Raw genomic sequence first — 15,248 nt, forward strand, 5'->3', positions numbered from 1 at the left:
TCTGGGTGCTCTACACCAGATCCAACAATGCAAAGCAATTACATATCGATGAAATGGATAAAAGGAAGGTAAGGAGATATCCTGATTGTGATAAAAAGGGAATACCACCTTAGGGAGAAACTCTGGGATCGGACGCAGCTCTACCTTAACTTGGTGAACACCAGGAAGGGAGCTTTGGATGACCGCGCTGCTAGTTCGGACACTCTCCGAAAAGACGTGACCGCTACCAGAAAGGCCACTTTCTGTGAAAGTCGAGAAAGTGAAAACATCCCTCAGAGGCTCGAAGGGCGGCTCCTAGAGAGCAAGTAATACCCTGTGCAGATCCCATGGGTCTGACGGCCTCTTGTACGGAGGGACAATGTGATAACCCCCCTGCAGGAACGTGCGTACCTGAGGAAGTCGTACTAGGCGCTTCTGAAAGAATACCGACAGCGCTGCGACTTGTCCTTTAAGGGAGCCGAGCGACAAACCTTTTCCCAATCCAGATGCAGGAAGGGGGGAAAAAGGAGACAATGCAAATGGCCAGGGAGACACTCCCTAAGCAGAGCACCAAGATAAGAATAACTTCCACGTCTTGTGGTAGATTTTGGCAGACGTCGGCTTCCTAGCCCGTCTCATGGTGACAATGACGTCTTGAGATAATCCTGAAGACGCTAGGATCTCGGACTCGATGGCCGCACAGGCCGGATCAGGGCCGTAGAATTCAGTGGAAAGAACGGCCCTTGGGACAGTAAGTCTGGCCGGTCTGAGAGTGCCCACGGTTGGCCGACCGTGAGATGCCACAGATCCGGGACCACGACCTCCTCGGTCAGTCTGGGACGACGAGGATGGCGCGGCGGCAAGCGGAGCTGAGCTTGCGTAGCACTCTGGGCAACAGTGCCAGAGTAGAAAACACATAGGGTAGCTGGAACTGCGACCAATCCTGAACTAGGGCGCCTGCCGCCAGAGCTCTTTGCTCGTGAGACCGCGCCATGAAAATCGGGACCTTGTTGTTGTGCCGAGACGCCATTAGGTCGACGTCCGGCATCTCCCAGCGGCTACAGATTTCCTGACACCATACTGGGTGCAGAGGCCATTCCCCTGCGTCCATGCCCAGGCGACTGAGGAAGTCTGCTTCCCAATTTTCTACGCCCGGGATGTGAACTGCGGATATGGTGGATGCTCTGTCCCCCACCCACATCAGAATCCGCCGGATTGCCTGGTAGGCTTGGCGATGCGTGTTCCGCCTTGGTGGGCGATGTCTGCCACCGCTGTGGAATTGTCCGACTGAATTCGGATCTGTTTTCCTTCCAGCCACTGCTGGAAGGCTTGCAGGGCAAGATGCACTGCCCAGATTTCCAGAACATTGATCTGAAGGATGGACTCCTCTGAAGAGAGTCCTTGACCGTCTGAGAAGGGAAACGTTCCTTTCTAGGGACGTCGACTCCCCAACCCATTGGCAAAGCATGTCCCATTGAAGTGGACGCAGATGAAACTGCGCGAAAGTGACTGCCTCTGCATGAGGCGTCTTAAGGGGTGTGACTGGCCTTGAAGGAGAGACTGCACCCCCGACTGTAGTGAACGCTGCTTGTCCAGCGGAAGCTTCACTATCGCTGAGGGAGTGTGAAACTCCGTGCCCAGATATGTCAGCGATTGGGTCGGTGCCCGATGTAACCTTGAAAAGTTGATGATCCACCCGAAACTCTGGAGAGTCTCCAGCGCCACGTTCAGGCTGTGTCGGCATGCCTCTTGAGAGGGTGCCTTGACAAGTGGATCGTCCAGTAAGGATCACAGAGTGACCCTGAGAGTGCAGGACTGCTCCCACTGCTGCCCTGAACTTGGTGAAAACCCGTAGTGCTGTCGCCAGACCGAAGGGCAGTGGTACGCACTGAAGATGCTCGTCTTCAATAACGAAACGTAGCAAACGCTGGTGCTCTGGAGCAATCGGCACGTGGAGATAAGCATCCTGATGTCTATTGATGCTAGGAAATCTCCTTGAGACATTGAGACAATGACGGAGCGGAGGGTTACATCCGGGATTCGCCTGGCCTTCACGTGCTTGGTGAGCAGTTTTAGGTCCAGAACGGAACGGAAAAAGCCACCCTTTTTTGGCACCCCAATAAGATTGGAGGAAAAAACCGTGTCTTGTTCCTGAAGAGGAACAGGGATTACCACTCCTTCTGCCTGCAGAAGAGCATCGGCTCGGTGGGGGGGGGGGGGGAGTTCTGAAGAGTCGAGCCGGAGGACGAGAACAGAGCTCTATCCTGTACACGTGAGACACAATGTCTCTCACCCACCGGTCTGTGACCTGTGGCAGCTAAATGTACCCAGAAGCGGGAGATTCTGCCACCAACCGCGGATGCGGAGAGAGAGAGCTGAAATACATGAGGAGATCGCCTTGGTAGCGGTTCCTCCTGCTGCCTTCCTTGGGCGTGAATGAGCCCGGCCGGAATCTGAGCCCCTCTGAGCCTTTTGAGCCCTTTTAGACGAGGACCATTGGGACTTGCCCGAGCCTGGGAAGGACCAACCTCTACTGTCCCCCCAGGACAGCATTACTAGGGTAAGTCGCAATGCAGACATTGCGAGGTTAAGGACACCACCTGCGGCACAGATGTACATGTGCTCAAGAGCAGCTGCGCAAGACCAGCTGAAATAGGTTAGAGTGCCCATACGGCTGCGAATGCCGGAGCAACCGACACGCTGATAGCTACACAAACAGATTTCAACCAGAGGTCCATCTGTCTGTCAATGGCATCTTTAAGTGAATTCCCATCTCCACTGCAACTATGGATCTAGCCGCAAGCCTGGAGATTGGGGGATCCACCTTTGGACCCTGGGTCCAGTGCTTTACCACGTCAGGGTAAAGGGATAACGTGCATCCTTAATACGTTTGGAGAAAACGTTTATCTGGTAGCGTGGTGTTTCTGAACTGCGTCTCTGAAGTCAGCGTGGCCAGAAAAAGTACTCAATCTACGCATGAGTACTGAAAAAGGATTTCTCCTGCTGTGAAGCTGACTCCTCCACTGGGGGAGCTGAGGGAGAAATATGCAACATTCCATTGATGGACGCTATAAGATCCTTCACTATGGCGTCCCCATCCGGTGTATCCGGATTGAGAGCGGTGTCAGGACCAAAGCCCTGATCAGCTACGTCTGCCTCATCATACAGAGAGTCGTCCTGCTGGGACCTTGACCAGTGATGAAGCCGAGTGCCGCACCCAGCGAGCTAGCTTAAGCTGTCTGGGACTGCCGTCCGTGTCAGAGCCTTCACCCTGGAATGTCTGGGACCCCCCCGGAGCACTGAGTGCGTTCCAAATGAGGGTGGCCAGGGAGCATTAATCAAGATTGCCCATGGCCTGTCTGGACTGCAAAGTCTCCATCCCATGACAATCTCCGTCCCTGTCCCTGGACAGGGTTCACAGGTGGTTCCTTTGGCCACCTCTAGTAGAGACCCCGGCTGACCAAGTGCTACAGGGGAGCATTGCCCACAATGGGGGTCAGTGAAACCTGCCGGTGGAACAGTATCACATGCAGGAAAAGCAGCATAGAAAGCCTGTGTTGCTTTTTTGCTGCTGTATTCTAGTCATCTATGCAATGTACAACATACAAGCATAAACACTTCAGCACATGCAATACAAGCAGCATAGAAAGCCTGTGCCTTGGCACCCTTGCTTTGTTGCTGCTGTTGTCCAGCCATCTAGGAGAATATAGCCCAGAGTAGCGACCGTACAGTGCAATGTATAGCATACAAGCATATATACAAATGAACACTTCCGCACATGCAGTACAAGCAGCCTATAAAGCCTGTGCCTTGGCACCCATGCTTTTTTGCTGCTGTTGTCCAGCCCTCTAGGAGAATATAGCCAAGAATAGCGACCGTACAGTGCAATGTATAGCATACAAGCATAAGTACAAATGAACACTTCAGCCATGCAATACAAGCAGCCTAGAAAACCTGTGCCTTAGCACCCTTGCGTTTTTGCTGCTGTTATCTCGCCATCTAGAAGGGCATATAGCCAAAGATAGCGACCTACAGTGCAGTGTATAGCATACAAGCATAAAATACAAATGGACACTTCCGTATTTAGTGGGGTCAGCACTTCAGGTGCTGCTTACCGCCCGCCTATAACGCGGGTGTGTGGTCGCCAGAGCCCTGTGTTGTTACCCAGAGCATGTCTCCGTTCCCCAGCTCGGACTGCGTGCAGGAATGGCTGCCGGCGTCCTTCTCCAGCTCGTGTGACGAGGGGCGGGCCGTGGGCGTGCCCCAGACAAGAGCGGGAAACTGGCGTCCCACTGTGTCCAGTGAAGGGGGCTGGAGAATGCAAAGCAGACTCCAGCCCTCGGCGCTGACTGTCTGTACAGCGTCCCGCCTCTCCCCTGACTGGCAGGGCTGGAGGCGGGAACGAAACGAAAACTAGGCCGCAAAGCCGGGGACTCGAGTAATAAGCGCGGCCGTCCATGTGCACGGCCAGCGCGGAAGTCCCCGGCGCACCACAAGTCCCAGCCGCGCCACAATGTCAAAAACACCCAGCAACGGCCGGCGCGGCAGTTCCCAATACATAATGTCACTCAGCAAAGCTGTAGTGAATAATAGCACGAGCGCTCCGCGCTGTTGCCCCCGGCGCACTAACACTCCCAGCAATGCTGGTGTGTGTGTGCGCGCTTGCCCGGGGACACAGAGTACCTTAATGTAGCAGGGCCTGTCCCTGACGATACTCAGCTCCATATCCAGCAGGTTCCCTGGGTCTGTGGATGGAGCCCAGTCTCAGTGCCTGGAGACCGGTAAGATCCCACTTCGCCCAGAGCCCTGAGGGGGGATGGGGAAGGAAAACAGCATGTGGGCTCCAGCCTCCGTACCCGCAATGGGTACCTCAACCTTACAAACCGCAAGTGGGGTGAGAAGGGAGCATGCTGGGGACCCCATATGGGCCCACTTTTCTTCCATCCGACATAGTCAGCAGCTGCTGCTGACTAAACAGTGGAGCTATGCGTGGATGTCTGACCTCCTTCGCACAAAGCAGAAAACTGGTGAGCCAGTGATCCCACTGGGGGTGTATAGCCAGAAGGGGAGGGGCCTTACACTTTTTAGTGTAATGCTTTGTGTGGCCTCCGGAGGCAGTAGCTATACACCCAATCGTCTGGGTCTCCCAATAGAGCGCCGAAGAAAACGTGTATCCTTAAGACGTTTGGAGAAACGCTTATCTGGGTAGGCATGGTGTTTCTGGACTGATTCTCTGAAGTCAGCGTGGTCCAGAAAAGTACTCAGTTTAGGCTTGGGATACCTGAAATGGAACTTCTCCTGCTGTGCAGCTGCCTCCTCTGCAGAAGGGGCTGGTGGAGAAATTTCCAATAGACTATTGATGGCCCCTATAAGGTCATTTACCATGGCGTCACCATCAGGAGTATCCAGATTGAGAGCGGCGTCAGGATTAGACTCCTGATCCCCCTCCTCTGTCTCATGTAGAGACTCTTCTCGTTGAGACCCTGATCCGCGTGATGACGTGGGGGGTCTCTCCCAGCGAGCACGCTTAGCCTGCCTGGGACTGTCATCTGAATCAGAGCCGTCAGGCTGAGATGCCTGGGACCCCCTTGAAGCACGGATTAACTCCAACTGAGGGGGACCGGGGAACATTGCCGCAGCAGTGTCCATGGACTGAGGAACTGGCCTGGCCTGCAAGGTCTCTAGGATTTTTGTCATAGTGACAGACATCCTGTCAGCAAAAACAGCAAACTCTGTCCCCGTCACCGGGACAGGGTTCACCGGCGACTCTGCCTGGGCCACAACCACCATAGGCTCCGGCTGACGAAGTGGCACAGGGACCGAACATTGCACACAATGGGGGTCATTGTAACCTGCCGGTAGATTAGCCCCACAAGCGGCACAAGCAGCGTTCACAGCCTGTGTCTTGGCACCCTTGCGTTTTGCAGATGACATGTTGTCGTCTCCTCAGAGCAATAGGGGTATACAGCCAAGAAGCGACCTTACAGTGCAAAATATATATATATATATGGTACAGAGAAAAAAGTACACAAATATCACACTGTGGCACTAGTGGGGCCAGCACTGAAGTGCTGCTTACCGCCCGCTGAACGCGGGTGTGTGGTCGCCAGAAATCCCTTGTCTGGGTCTCCCAGAGCCTGTGTCCGTTCTCCAGCCAGACTGCATGTAAGAATGGCTGCCGGCGTCCTGTGGAGAGGGGCGGGCCCTGGGCGTGTGCAGACAAAGAGCGGGAAACCTGCGTCCCCCTGTGCTCAGTGAGAGGGCTGGAGCATGTAAATAAGGCTCCAGCCCTCGGCGCTGAATAAACGTACAGCGTCTCTCCCTTGCCCTGATTGACAGGGTGGGGGCGGGAACGAAGCGGAGCTAGGCCGCAAAAGCCGGGGACTAAATTTATAAGCGCCGCCGTCGTAAAAGCACGGTCGGCGCTAAGTCCCCGGCGCACTACAAGTCGCAGCCGCGCCGCCGCTCCAGGGGCGGCCGGCGCGGCAGTCTCCAACACATAAAGTCACTCAGAAAAACTGCAGTGACTGTAACCCCAGCGCACAGCGCTACTGTCCCCGGCGCACTAGCACACCCAGCAAGTCTGGAGTGTGCGCGGCCTGTACAAACGGGGACACAGAGTACCTTAATGTCGCAGGGCCTTGTCCCTGAACGGTACCCAGCTCCGTATCCAGCAGGTTCCATGGGTCTGTGGATGGAGCCCGGCCTCAGGGCTTGGGGGCCGGTAAGATCCCACTTCCTCAGAGCCCCTCAGGGGGATGGGGAAGGAAAACAGCATGTGGGCTCCAGCCTCCGTACCCGCAATGGGTACCTCAACCTTAACAAACACCGCCGACATAAAGTGGGGTGAGAAGGGAGCATGCTGGGGGCCCTAGTATGGGCCCTCTTTTCTTCCATCCGATATAGTCAGCAGCTACTGCTGACTAAACAGTGGAGCTATGCGTGGATGTCTGACCTCCTTCGCACAAAGCAGAAAACTGGTGAGCCAGTGATCCCACTGGGGGTGTATAGCCAGAAGGGGAGGGGCCTTACACTTTTTAGTGTAATGCTTTGTGTGGCCTCCGGAGGCAGTGCTATACACCCCAATCGTCTGGGTCTCCCAATGGAGCGCCGAAGAAAGAAGGGAATTTTGTTACTTACCGTAAATTCCTTTTCTTCTAGCTCTTATTGGGAGACCCAGACGATTGGGGTATAGCTACTGCCTCCGGAGGCCACACAAAGCACTACACTAAAAAGTGCAAGGCCCCTCCCCTTCTGGCTATACCCCCCCGTGGTATCACGGGTTCTCCAGTTTTAGTGCCAAAGCAAGAAGGAGGAAAGCCAATAACTGGTTTAAACAAATTAACTCCGAGTAACATCGGAGAACTGAAAAACCGTTCAACATGAACAACATGTGTACCCGAAAACAACAAAAACATCCCGAAGGACAACAGGGCGGGTGCTGGGTCTCCCAATAAGAGCTAGAAGAAAAGGAATTTACGGTAAGTAACAAAATTCCCTTCTTCTTCAGCGCTCTATTGGGAGACCCAGACGATTGGGACATCCAAAAGCTGTCCCTGGGTGGGTAAAGAAATACCTCATGTTAGGGCTGCAAAACAGCCCTCCCCTACGGGGGTGTCACTGCCGCCTGCAGGACTCTTCTACCTAAGCTGGCATCCGCCGAAGCATAGGTATGCACCTGATAATGCTTGGTGAAAGTGTGCAGACTGGACCAGGTAGCTGCCTGGTACACTTGTTGAGCCGAAGCCTGGTTTCGTAATGCCCAGGACGCACCCACGGCTCTGGTTGAGTGGGCTTTTAGCCCTGAAGGAATCGGAAGCCCCGCAGAACGGTAGGCCTCTAGAATTGGTTCTTTGATCCATCGAGCCAGGGTGGCTTTAGAAGCCTGCAACCCCTTGCGCGGACCAGCGACAAGGACAAAAAGTGCATCGGAACGGCGCATGGGCGCCGTGCGGGAAATGTAGAGTCTGAGTGCTCTCACCAGATCTAACAAACGTAAGTCCTTTTCATACCGGTGAACCGGATGAGGACAAAAGGAAGGCAAGGATATATCCTGATTACGATGAAATGAGGATACGACCTTAGGGAGAAACTCCGGAATGGGGCGCAGCACTACCTTGTCCTGGTGGAACACCAGGAAGGGAGCCTTGGATGACAGAGCTGCCAGCTCAGACACTCGCCGAAGCGATGTGATCGCAACGAGAAACGCCACCTTCTGTGACAGGCGAGAAAGGAAACTTCCTTCAGAGGCTCGAAAGGCGGCTTCTGGAGAGCAACTAATACCCTGTTGAGATCCCATGGATCTAACGGCCGCTTGTACGGGGGTACGATATGACAGACCCCCTGTAGGAACGTGCGCACCTTAGAAAGACGTGCTAGACGCTTCTGAAAAAAAAACACGGATAGTGCCGAGACTTCCACCTTAAGGAAGCCGAGCGACAAGCCCTTTTCTAACCCCGATTGCAGGAAGGAAAGAAAAGTAGGCAATGCAAATGGCCAGGGAGACACTCCCTGAGCCGAGCACCAGGTTAAGAAAATCTTCCACGTTCTGTGGTAGATCTTAGCAGAGGTGGACTTCCTAGCCTGTTTCATGGTGGCAACGACCCCTTGGGATAATCCTGAAGACGCTAGGATCCAGGACTCGATGGCCACACAGTCAGGTTCAGGGCCGCAGAATTCCGATGGAAAAACGGCCCTTGGGACAGTAAGTCTGGCCAGCCTGGTAGTGACCACGGTCGGCCGACCGTGAGATGCCACAGATCCGGGTACCACGATCTCCTCGGCCAGTCTGGGGCGACGAGTATGACGCGGCTGCAATCGGATCTGATTTTTTGCGCAGTACTCTGGGCAAGAGTGCCAGAGGTGGAAACACATATCTGAGCCGGAACTGCGACCAATCTTGCACTAAGGCGTCTGCCGCCAGAGCTCTGTGATCGCGCGATCGTGCCATAAATGCCGGGACCTTGTTGTTGTGCCGAGACGCCATTAGGTCGACGTCCGGCACCCCCCAGCGGCGACAGATTTCCTGAAACACGTCCGGGTGAAGGGACCATTCCCCTGCGTCCATACCCTGGCGACTGAGGAAGTCTGCTTCCCAGTTTTCTACGCCCGGGATGTGAATTGCGGATATGGTGGATGCTGTGTCCTCCACCCACATGAGGATTCGCCGGACTTCCTGGAAGGCTTGCCGACTGCGCGTCCCTCCTTGGTGGTTGATGTATGCCACCGCTGTGGAGTTGTCCGACTGGATTCGGATCTGCTCTCTTTCTAGCCACTGCTGGAAAGCTAGTAGGGTAAGATACCCTGCCCCGATTTCCAGAACATTGATCTGAAGGGTGGACTCCTGCTGAGTCCACGTCCCCTGAGCCCTGTGGCGGAGACAAACTGCTCCCCACCCTGACAGACTCGTATCTGTCGTGACCACTGCCCAGGATGGGGGTAGGAAGGATCTTCACTGTGACAATGAGGTGGGAATAAGCCACCATTGCAGAGAGTCCTTGGCCGTCTGGGAAAGGGAGACTTTCCTGTCCAGGGAGGTTGACTGCCCGTCCCATTGGCGGAGAATGTCCCCTTGCAGTTGGCGCAGATGAAACTGCGCAAAGGGAACTGCCTCCATGGCTGCCACCATCTTCCCTAGGAAGTGCATGAGGCGCCTTAAGGGGTGCGACTGGCCTTGAAGGAGAGACTGCACCTCTGTTTGCAGTGAACGCTGCTTGTTCAGCGGAAGCTTCACTATCGCTGATAGAGTGTGAACTCCATGCCGAGATACGTTAGTGATTGAGTCGGTGACCGATTTGACCTTGCCAAATTGATGATCCACCCGAAAGTCTGGAGAGTCTCCAGCGCAACATTCAGGCTGCGTTGTCATGCCTCGAGGGAGGGTGCTTTGACGAGTAGATCGTCCAAGTAAGGGATCACCGGGTGTCCCTGAGAGTGCAAGACTGCTACCACTGCTGCCATGACCTTGGTGAACACCCGTGGGGCTGTCGCCAGACCGAATGGCAGAGCTACGAACTGAAGATGGTCGTCTCCTATCACAAAACGTAGAAAACGTTGGTGCTCCGTAGCAATTGGCACGTGGAGATAGGCATCTTTGATGTCTGTTGAGGCAAGGAAGTCTCCTCGAGACATTGAGGTAATGACGGATCGGAGGGATTCCATCCGGAACCGCCTGGCGTTCGCATGCTTATTGAGCAGTTTTAGGTCCAGAACAGGACGGAAGGAGCCGTCCTTTTTTGGAGCCACAAAGAGATTGGAGTACAAACCCTCGCCCTCGTTCCTGAGGGGGGACAGGGATCACCACTCCTTCTGCTCTTAGAGCGTCCACCGCCTGCAGCAGGGCATCTGCTCGGTGGGGAGGTGGGGCCGTTCTGAAGAATGGAGTCGGAGGACGAGAACAGAACACTGTCCTGTGCACGTGAGCACAATGTCCGTCACCCACCGGTCTGTGACCTGTGGCAGCTAAATGTCGCCAAAGGCGGGGGAGTCTGCCATCAACCGCGGATGCGGAGAGAGAGAGAGAGCTGAGAGTCATGAGGAGACCGCCTTGGTAGCGGTTCCTCCGGCTGCCTTCCTTGGGCGTGATTGAGCCCGGCCGGAATCTGAGCCCGTCTGAGGTTTTGTAGCCCTTTTGCACGAGGACAATTGGGACCTGCCCGAGCTTGGGAAGGACCGAAACCTCGACTGTACTCTTAGGACAGCATTAATAGGGTAAGTCGCAGTGCAGACATTGCGGAGTTACGGACGCCTCTGCGGTACAGATGTACATGTGCTCAAGGCCAGCTGCGCAAGAACAGCTGAAAAGGTTAGGTTGCCTATACGGCTGTGAATGCCGGAGCAACCGACACGCCGATAGCCTCCTAGACAGATTTCAGCCAGAGTCCATCTGTCTGTGAATGGCATCTTTAAGTGAAGCCCCATCTCCAGTGCAACTGTGGCTCTAGACGCAAGCCTGGAGATTGGAGAATCCACCTTTGGACCCTGGGTCCAGCGCTTGACCACGTCAGGGGAAAAGGGATAACGTGTATCTTAAAAACGTTTGGAGAAGACGCTTATCTGGTAAGCGTGGTGTTTCTGGACTGCTTCTCTGAAGTCAGCGTGGCCAGAAAAATACTCAATATCCGTTTGAGATACTGAAAAGGGACTTCTCCTGCTGTGAAGCTGACTCCTCCACTGGGGGAGCTGAGGGAGAAAGATCCAACCTTCCATTGATGGATGCTATAGGATCATTCCGTATGGCGTTACCATCCGGTGTATCCGGATTGATAGCGATGTCAGGATCAAAGTCCTGGAGAGCTGCCTTATCATACAGAGAGTCCTCCTGGGACCCCCCCCGTTCCAAATGAGGTTGGTCAGGAAGATTGCCCATGGCCTGTCTGGACTGCAAGTCTCTATCTTATGACAATATATCTGTCGAAACTGCAACTCCGTCCCTGTCCTTGGACAGGGATGACAGGTGGTTTCTTTGGCCACGACTAGTAGAGACCCCGGCAGACGAAGTGCTAGAGACCCCGGCAGACGAAGTGCTACAGGGGAGCATGCACACAATGGGACGGTGTCATGAACAGCATCCCATGTAGTAAAAAACAGCACTGAAAATCTGTGTTGCTTTTTTGCCGCTGCCGACTAGCCATCTAGAAGTATATAGCCAAGATTGGTGACCGTACAGTGCAATGTATAGCATACAAGCATAAAGTACAAATGAACACTGCAGCACAAGCAATACAAGCAGCATAGAAGCCTGTGCCCTGGCACCTCTGCTCTTCTGCTGCTGTAGACTAGTCATCTAGGGGAATATAGCCCAGAAGAGTGACCATACAGTGCAATGTATAGCATACAAGCACAAGTACAAATTCACACTGCAGCCCATGCAATACAAGCAGCATAGAAGCCTGTGCCCTGGCACCCCAGCTCTTCTGCTGCTGTAGACTAGTCATCTAGGGGAATATAGCCCAGAAGAGTGACCATACAGTGCAATGTATAGCATACAAGCACAAGTACAAATTCACACTGCAGCCCATGCAATACAAGCAGCATAGAAAAAAAAAAAAAAAACCTGTGCCCCAGCACCCTTGGTTTTCTGCTGCTGTAGTCTAGCCATTCCAGGAGAATATAGCTAAGACTAGCGACTGTACAGAGCAGTGTATAGCATACAAGCATAAACACAAATGAACACTTCAGTACGTGCAATACAAGCAGCCTAGAAAGCCTGTGCCTTAGCACACCTGCTTTCCTGCTGCTGATGTGTCGCTCTCCAAGCGGGCATATAGCGACCTATGCAGTTAAAATACACATGTACACACTGCAGTATATATTGGGGTCAGCACTATGTGTGCCGCTTACCGCCCGCCTATAAGCGGGTGTATGGTCGCCACCGTCCTGCCTGGTTGCCGAAAGTCCGAGCTCGGACTGCAGTAATGGCTGCCGGCGTCTTCCCCAGCTCGTGTGAGGAGGGGCGGGCCGTGGGCGTGCCCCAAGTCAGAGCGGGAATCCGGCGTCCGACAGTGTGCAGTGAGAGGGCTGGAGCATGTAAAAAGGCTCCAGCCCTCGGCGCTGCTGATTGCTCAGCGTCTGTCCCCTTCCCTGAGTGACAGGGAGGGGGCGGGAACGAAGCGGCACTAGGCCGCAGAAGCCGGGGACTGGATTTATAAGCGCCGCCGCCGTAAAAGCGCGGTCGGCGCCCAGTCCCCGGCGAACTACAAGTCCCAGCCGTGCCGCCGCTCCCGGAGCGTCCGGCGCGGTAGTTCCCAATACACAAAGTCACTCAGCAAAGCTGCAGTGACTGTAACCCTTTACTGTCCCCGGCGCACTAGCACACCCAGCAAGTCTGGAGTGTGCTGTGCCTGTGTGTACGGGGACACAGAGTACCTGTAATGGTGCAGGGCCATGTCCCTGAACGGTACTCCAGCTCCGTATCCAGCAGGTTCAAATGGGTCTGTGGATGGAGCCCGGCGTCAGAGCTTTGAGGCCGGCAGGATCCCACTTCCTCAGAGCCCCCCAGGGGGATGTGGAAGGAAAGCAGCATGTGGGCTCCAGCCTCCGTACCAGCAATAGGTACCTCAACCTTACAACACCATCAACGGGTGAGAAGGGAGCATGCTGGGGGCCCTATATGGGCCCTCTTTTCTTCCATCCGAAATCGTCAGCAGCTACTGCTGACTAAAATCTGTGGAGCTATGCATGGATGTCTGACCTCCTTCGCACAAAGCTTGAAAACTGGAGAACCCGTGATACCACGGGGGGGTATAGCCAGAAGGGGAGGGGCCTTGCACTTTTTAGTGTAGTGCTTTGTGTGGCCTCCGGAGGCAGTAGCTATACCCCAATCGTCTGGGTCTCCCAATAGAGCGCTGAAGAAAGTGTTTTTTTTTTTATATTCACCTGACGATGAAAAACGTATAGAGAATAAAGCGCAAATAAAGCCACTAAAACACAGTAAAGTAGCTGATTACTGCAGAAACACGGAGGAAAAGCGAAGATGATGATGATCGGGGCCACAATGTTTCCCAATTCCGAATTTACATATGGGAACAAGATAATGAACCACAGGAAAGAGGCAGCCATATGTTCTTGGGGATATTTAAAAAAAAAGGAAAAAACAAAAAAAGTAAAAGGAGAGAAAAAAAAAAAAAGAAAAAAAAAAAAGGAAAAAAAAAAAAAAAAAAAGGAAATAAGAAAGAAAAGCAAAGCATTTTGCACCTACAGGCCACAAACTATGGAGGGAGCTTGTGGATCTGAACGATGACTATGAAGTTATGAGTTTTATCTCATGAGTTACTACTCATTTCAAGCCAACGTTGCGGCTGATATTCTGTTTTGCTTGAGAGGAGCCTCATACGTGACATCACAGGAGGCTGGGGCTGCACTCACTGCCTGCAGCGTCCATCACCGCTCCTGGAGCTGAACGTCACCAGGGGCCAGTGCTGCAGTTACTTACTACAGTTTGTTCCATTGCAGCCCCCTTTGAAGATGTTCTAGATCCTGGGTGATAAGATGCTGTGGGAGAGGTGATAGCAGCGCCAGCTCCCTGCTTTAATCTATCCCACTGTAGCTGATCACTGTGAAAGACCTCATCCTGGATGATGGATGCTGGATGCTGAGGGAGCATGCAGCAACAACTCTGTTTCTATATCTGCTACTATAGCTTCTAAATGAAAGATGCTACCACAGGATGGAAATGGGAGCAGTGAGCAACAACTGCACCGCCTCCAATGACTATTCATTTGAGGGTGCTGCTAGAATCTGTGGGGCAGCGCTGGTGTCACTCACTGCTCCAATCTCCACCCCTTGGCAGCATCTTTCAGTTAGCAGCTATGGTAGTGGTGATAGAAGCAGAGAGCTGGCGCTGCACTCACATCTCGCACAGTGTCCATCAACCAAGACGTCTTCAGAGGGGACTGCGATAAAAAAAAAAAAAACTGTGGTAACTAACTGCAGCTACATCCCCTGGTGACACGCTGCTTAAGGAAGGGTGATGGATGCTGTGGAGAGTGAGTGCAGCCCCAGCCTCCTGTGATGTCACATTTAGACTCCTCGCAAATAAAACATCACAGAAAGTATGAGACAGAAAAAAAACAACCTTTAGGGATTAGCTAGATAGGAAGAAGTGTATAATAAAGAGAATTACAAAAATGGTTACGGGTGTAAGGAAAGTGAGTCATACTGTTCAATGATTTTTTTGCTTGAATAAAACTACACACAGAGATAAGAGTACCGCTCTTTTTGCCATCATTTGGACAGCTGATCAATATAATACCTGTGGGGGTCTGACACCCGGGACACCCCAAGACCAGCTAATACCAGCCAGAAGAGACAAACAGCGGACGTCCTAACACTGTAGAGGTCACAGGAGCTGATCTGCAGACAACCCCTGCCCTTGTCCTACCAGGTCGTCATCACATCCTGATAGGATTCACCACCAGTTGCCCACTGGGGGTCCGCACCAAATATTCTAATGGAATCAATATACAGGAAACATATCAAGACACCTACCGCCTCTCAGCAAAAAGCCGAGAAGGGCGACATTATGCATGTCTATCGATCCCCCACCGTAGCGGCGGTGCTGTGAGACTACCGCACTAATTCAGTGCTATTACGGCAGGCTGACCACACAGTGATGGCGTCGCTCCCGCACACCTACCTGCACTTTGAAGGGCTCCCCTACAATGCGCAGAGGCTTATCCACATTCGTGCCCTGCGAGCCGTCTTGTATGAGAATCATCTTGACCCCGGCGCGCTCCTGATGAAGGAAGGGAGGCAAAGATGGAGTTTAC

The 15,248-nt window shown here is 53.4% G+C and overlaps 1 protein-coding gene across 2 annotated transcripts in view; it reads right to left on the bottom strand.

Annotated features, from left to right (window-relative positions):
• KHSRP (KH-type splicing regulatory protein) overlaps window positions 1-15,248 on the bottom strand; it is a 103,792-nt gene that overhangs the window by 75,498 nt on the left and 13,046 nt on the right. For both annotated transcript variants that reach the window (XM_075346653.1, XM_075346652.1), the window contains exon 9: window positions 15,116-15,214. In XM_075346653.1, the coding sequence (XP_075202768.1) occupies window positions 15,116-15,214 (99 nt within the window). The remainder of the gene's footprint in view (window positions 1-15,115; window positions 15,215-15,248) is intronic.

The sequence above is a fragment of the Anomaloglossus baeobatrachus genome, chromosome 4 (genome assembly GCF_048569485.1).
Source record: "Anomaloglossus baeobatrachus isolate aAnoBae1 chromosome 4, aAnoBae1.hap1, whole genome shotgun sequence".
NCBI classification, from domain to species: domain Eukaryota; kingdom Metazoa; phylum Chordata; class Amphibia; order Anura; family Aromobatidae; genus Anomaloglossus; species Anomaloglossus baeobatrachus.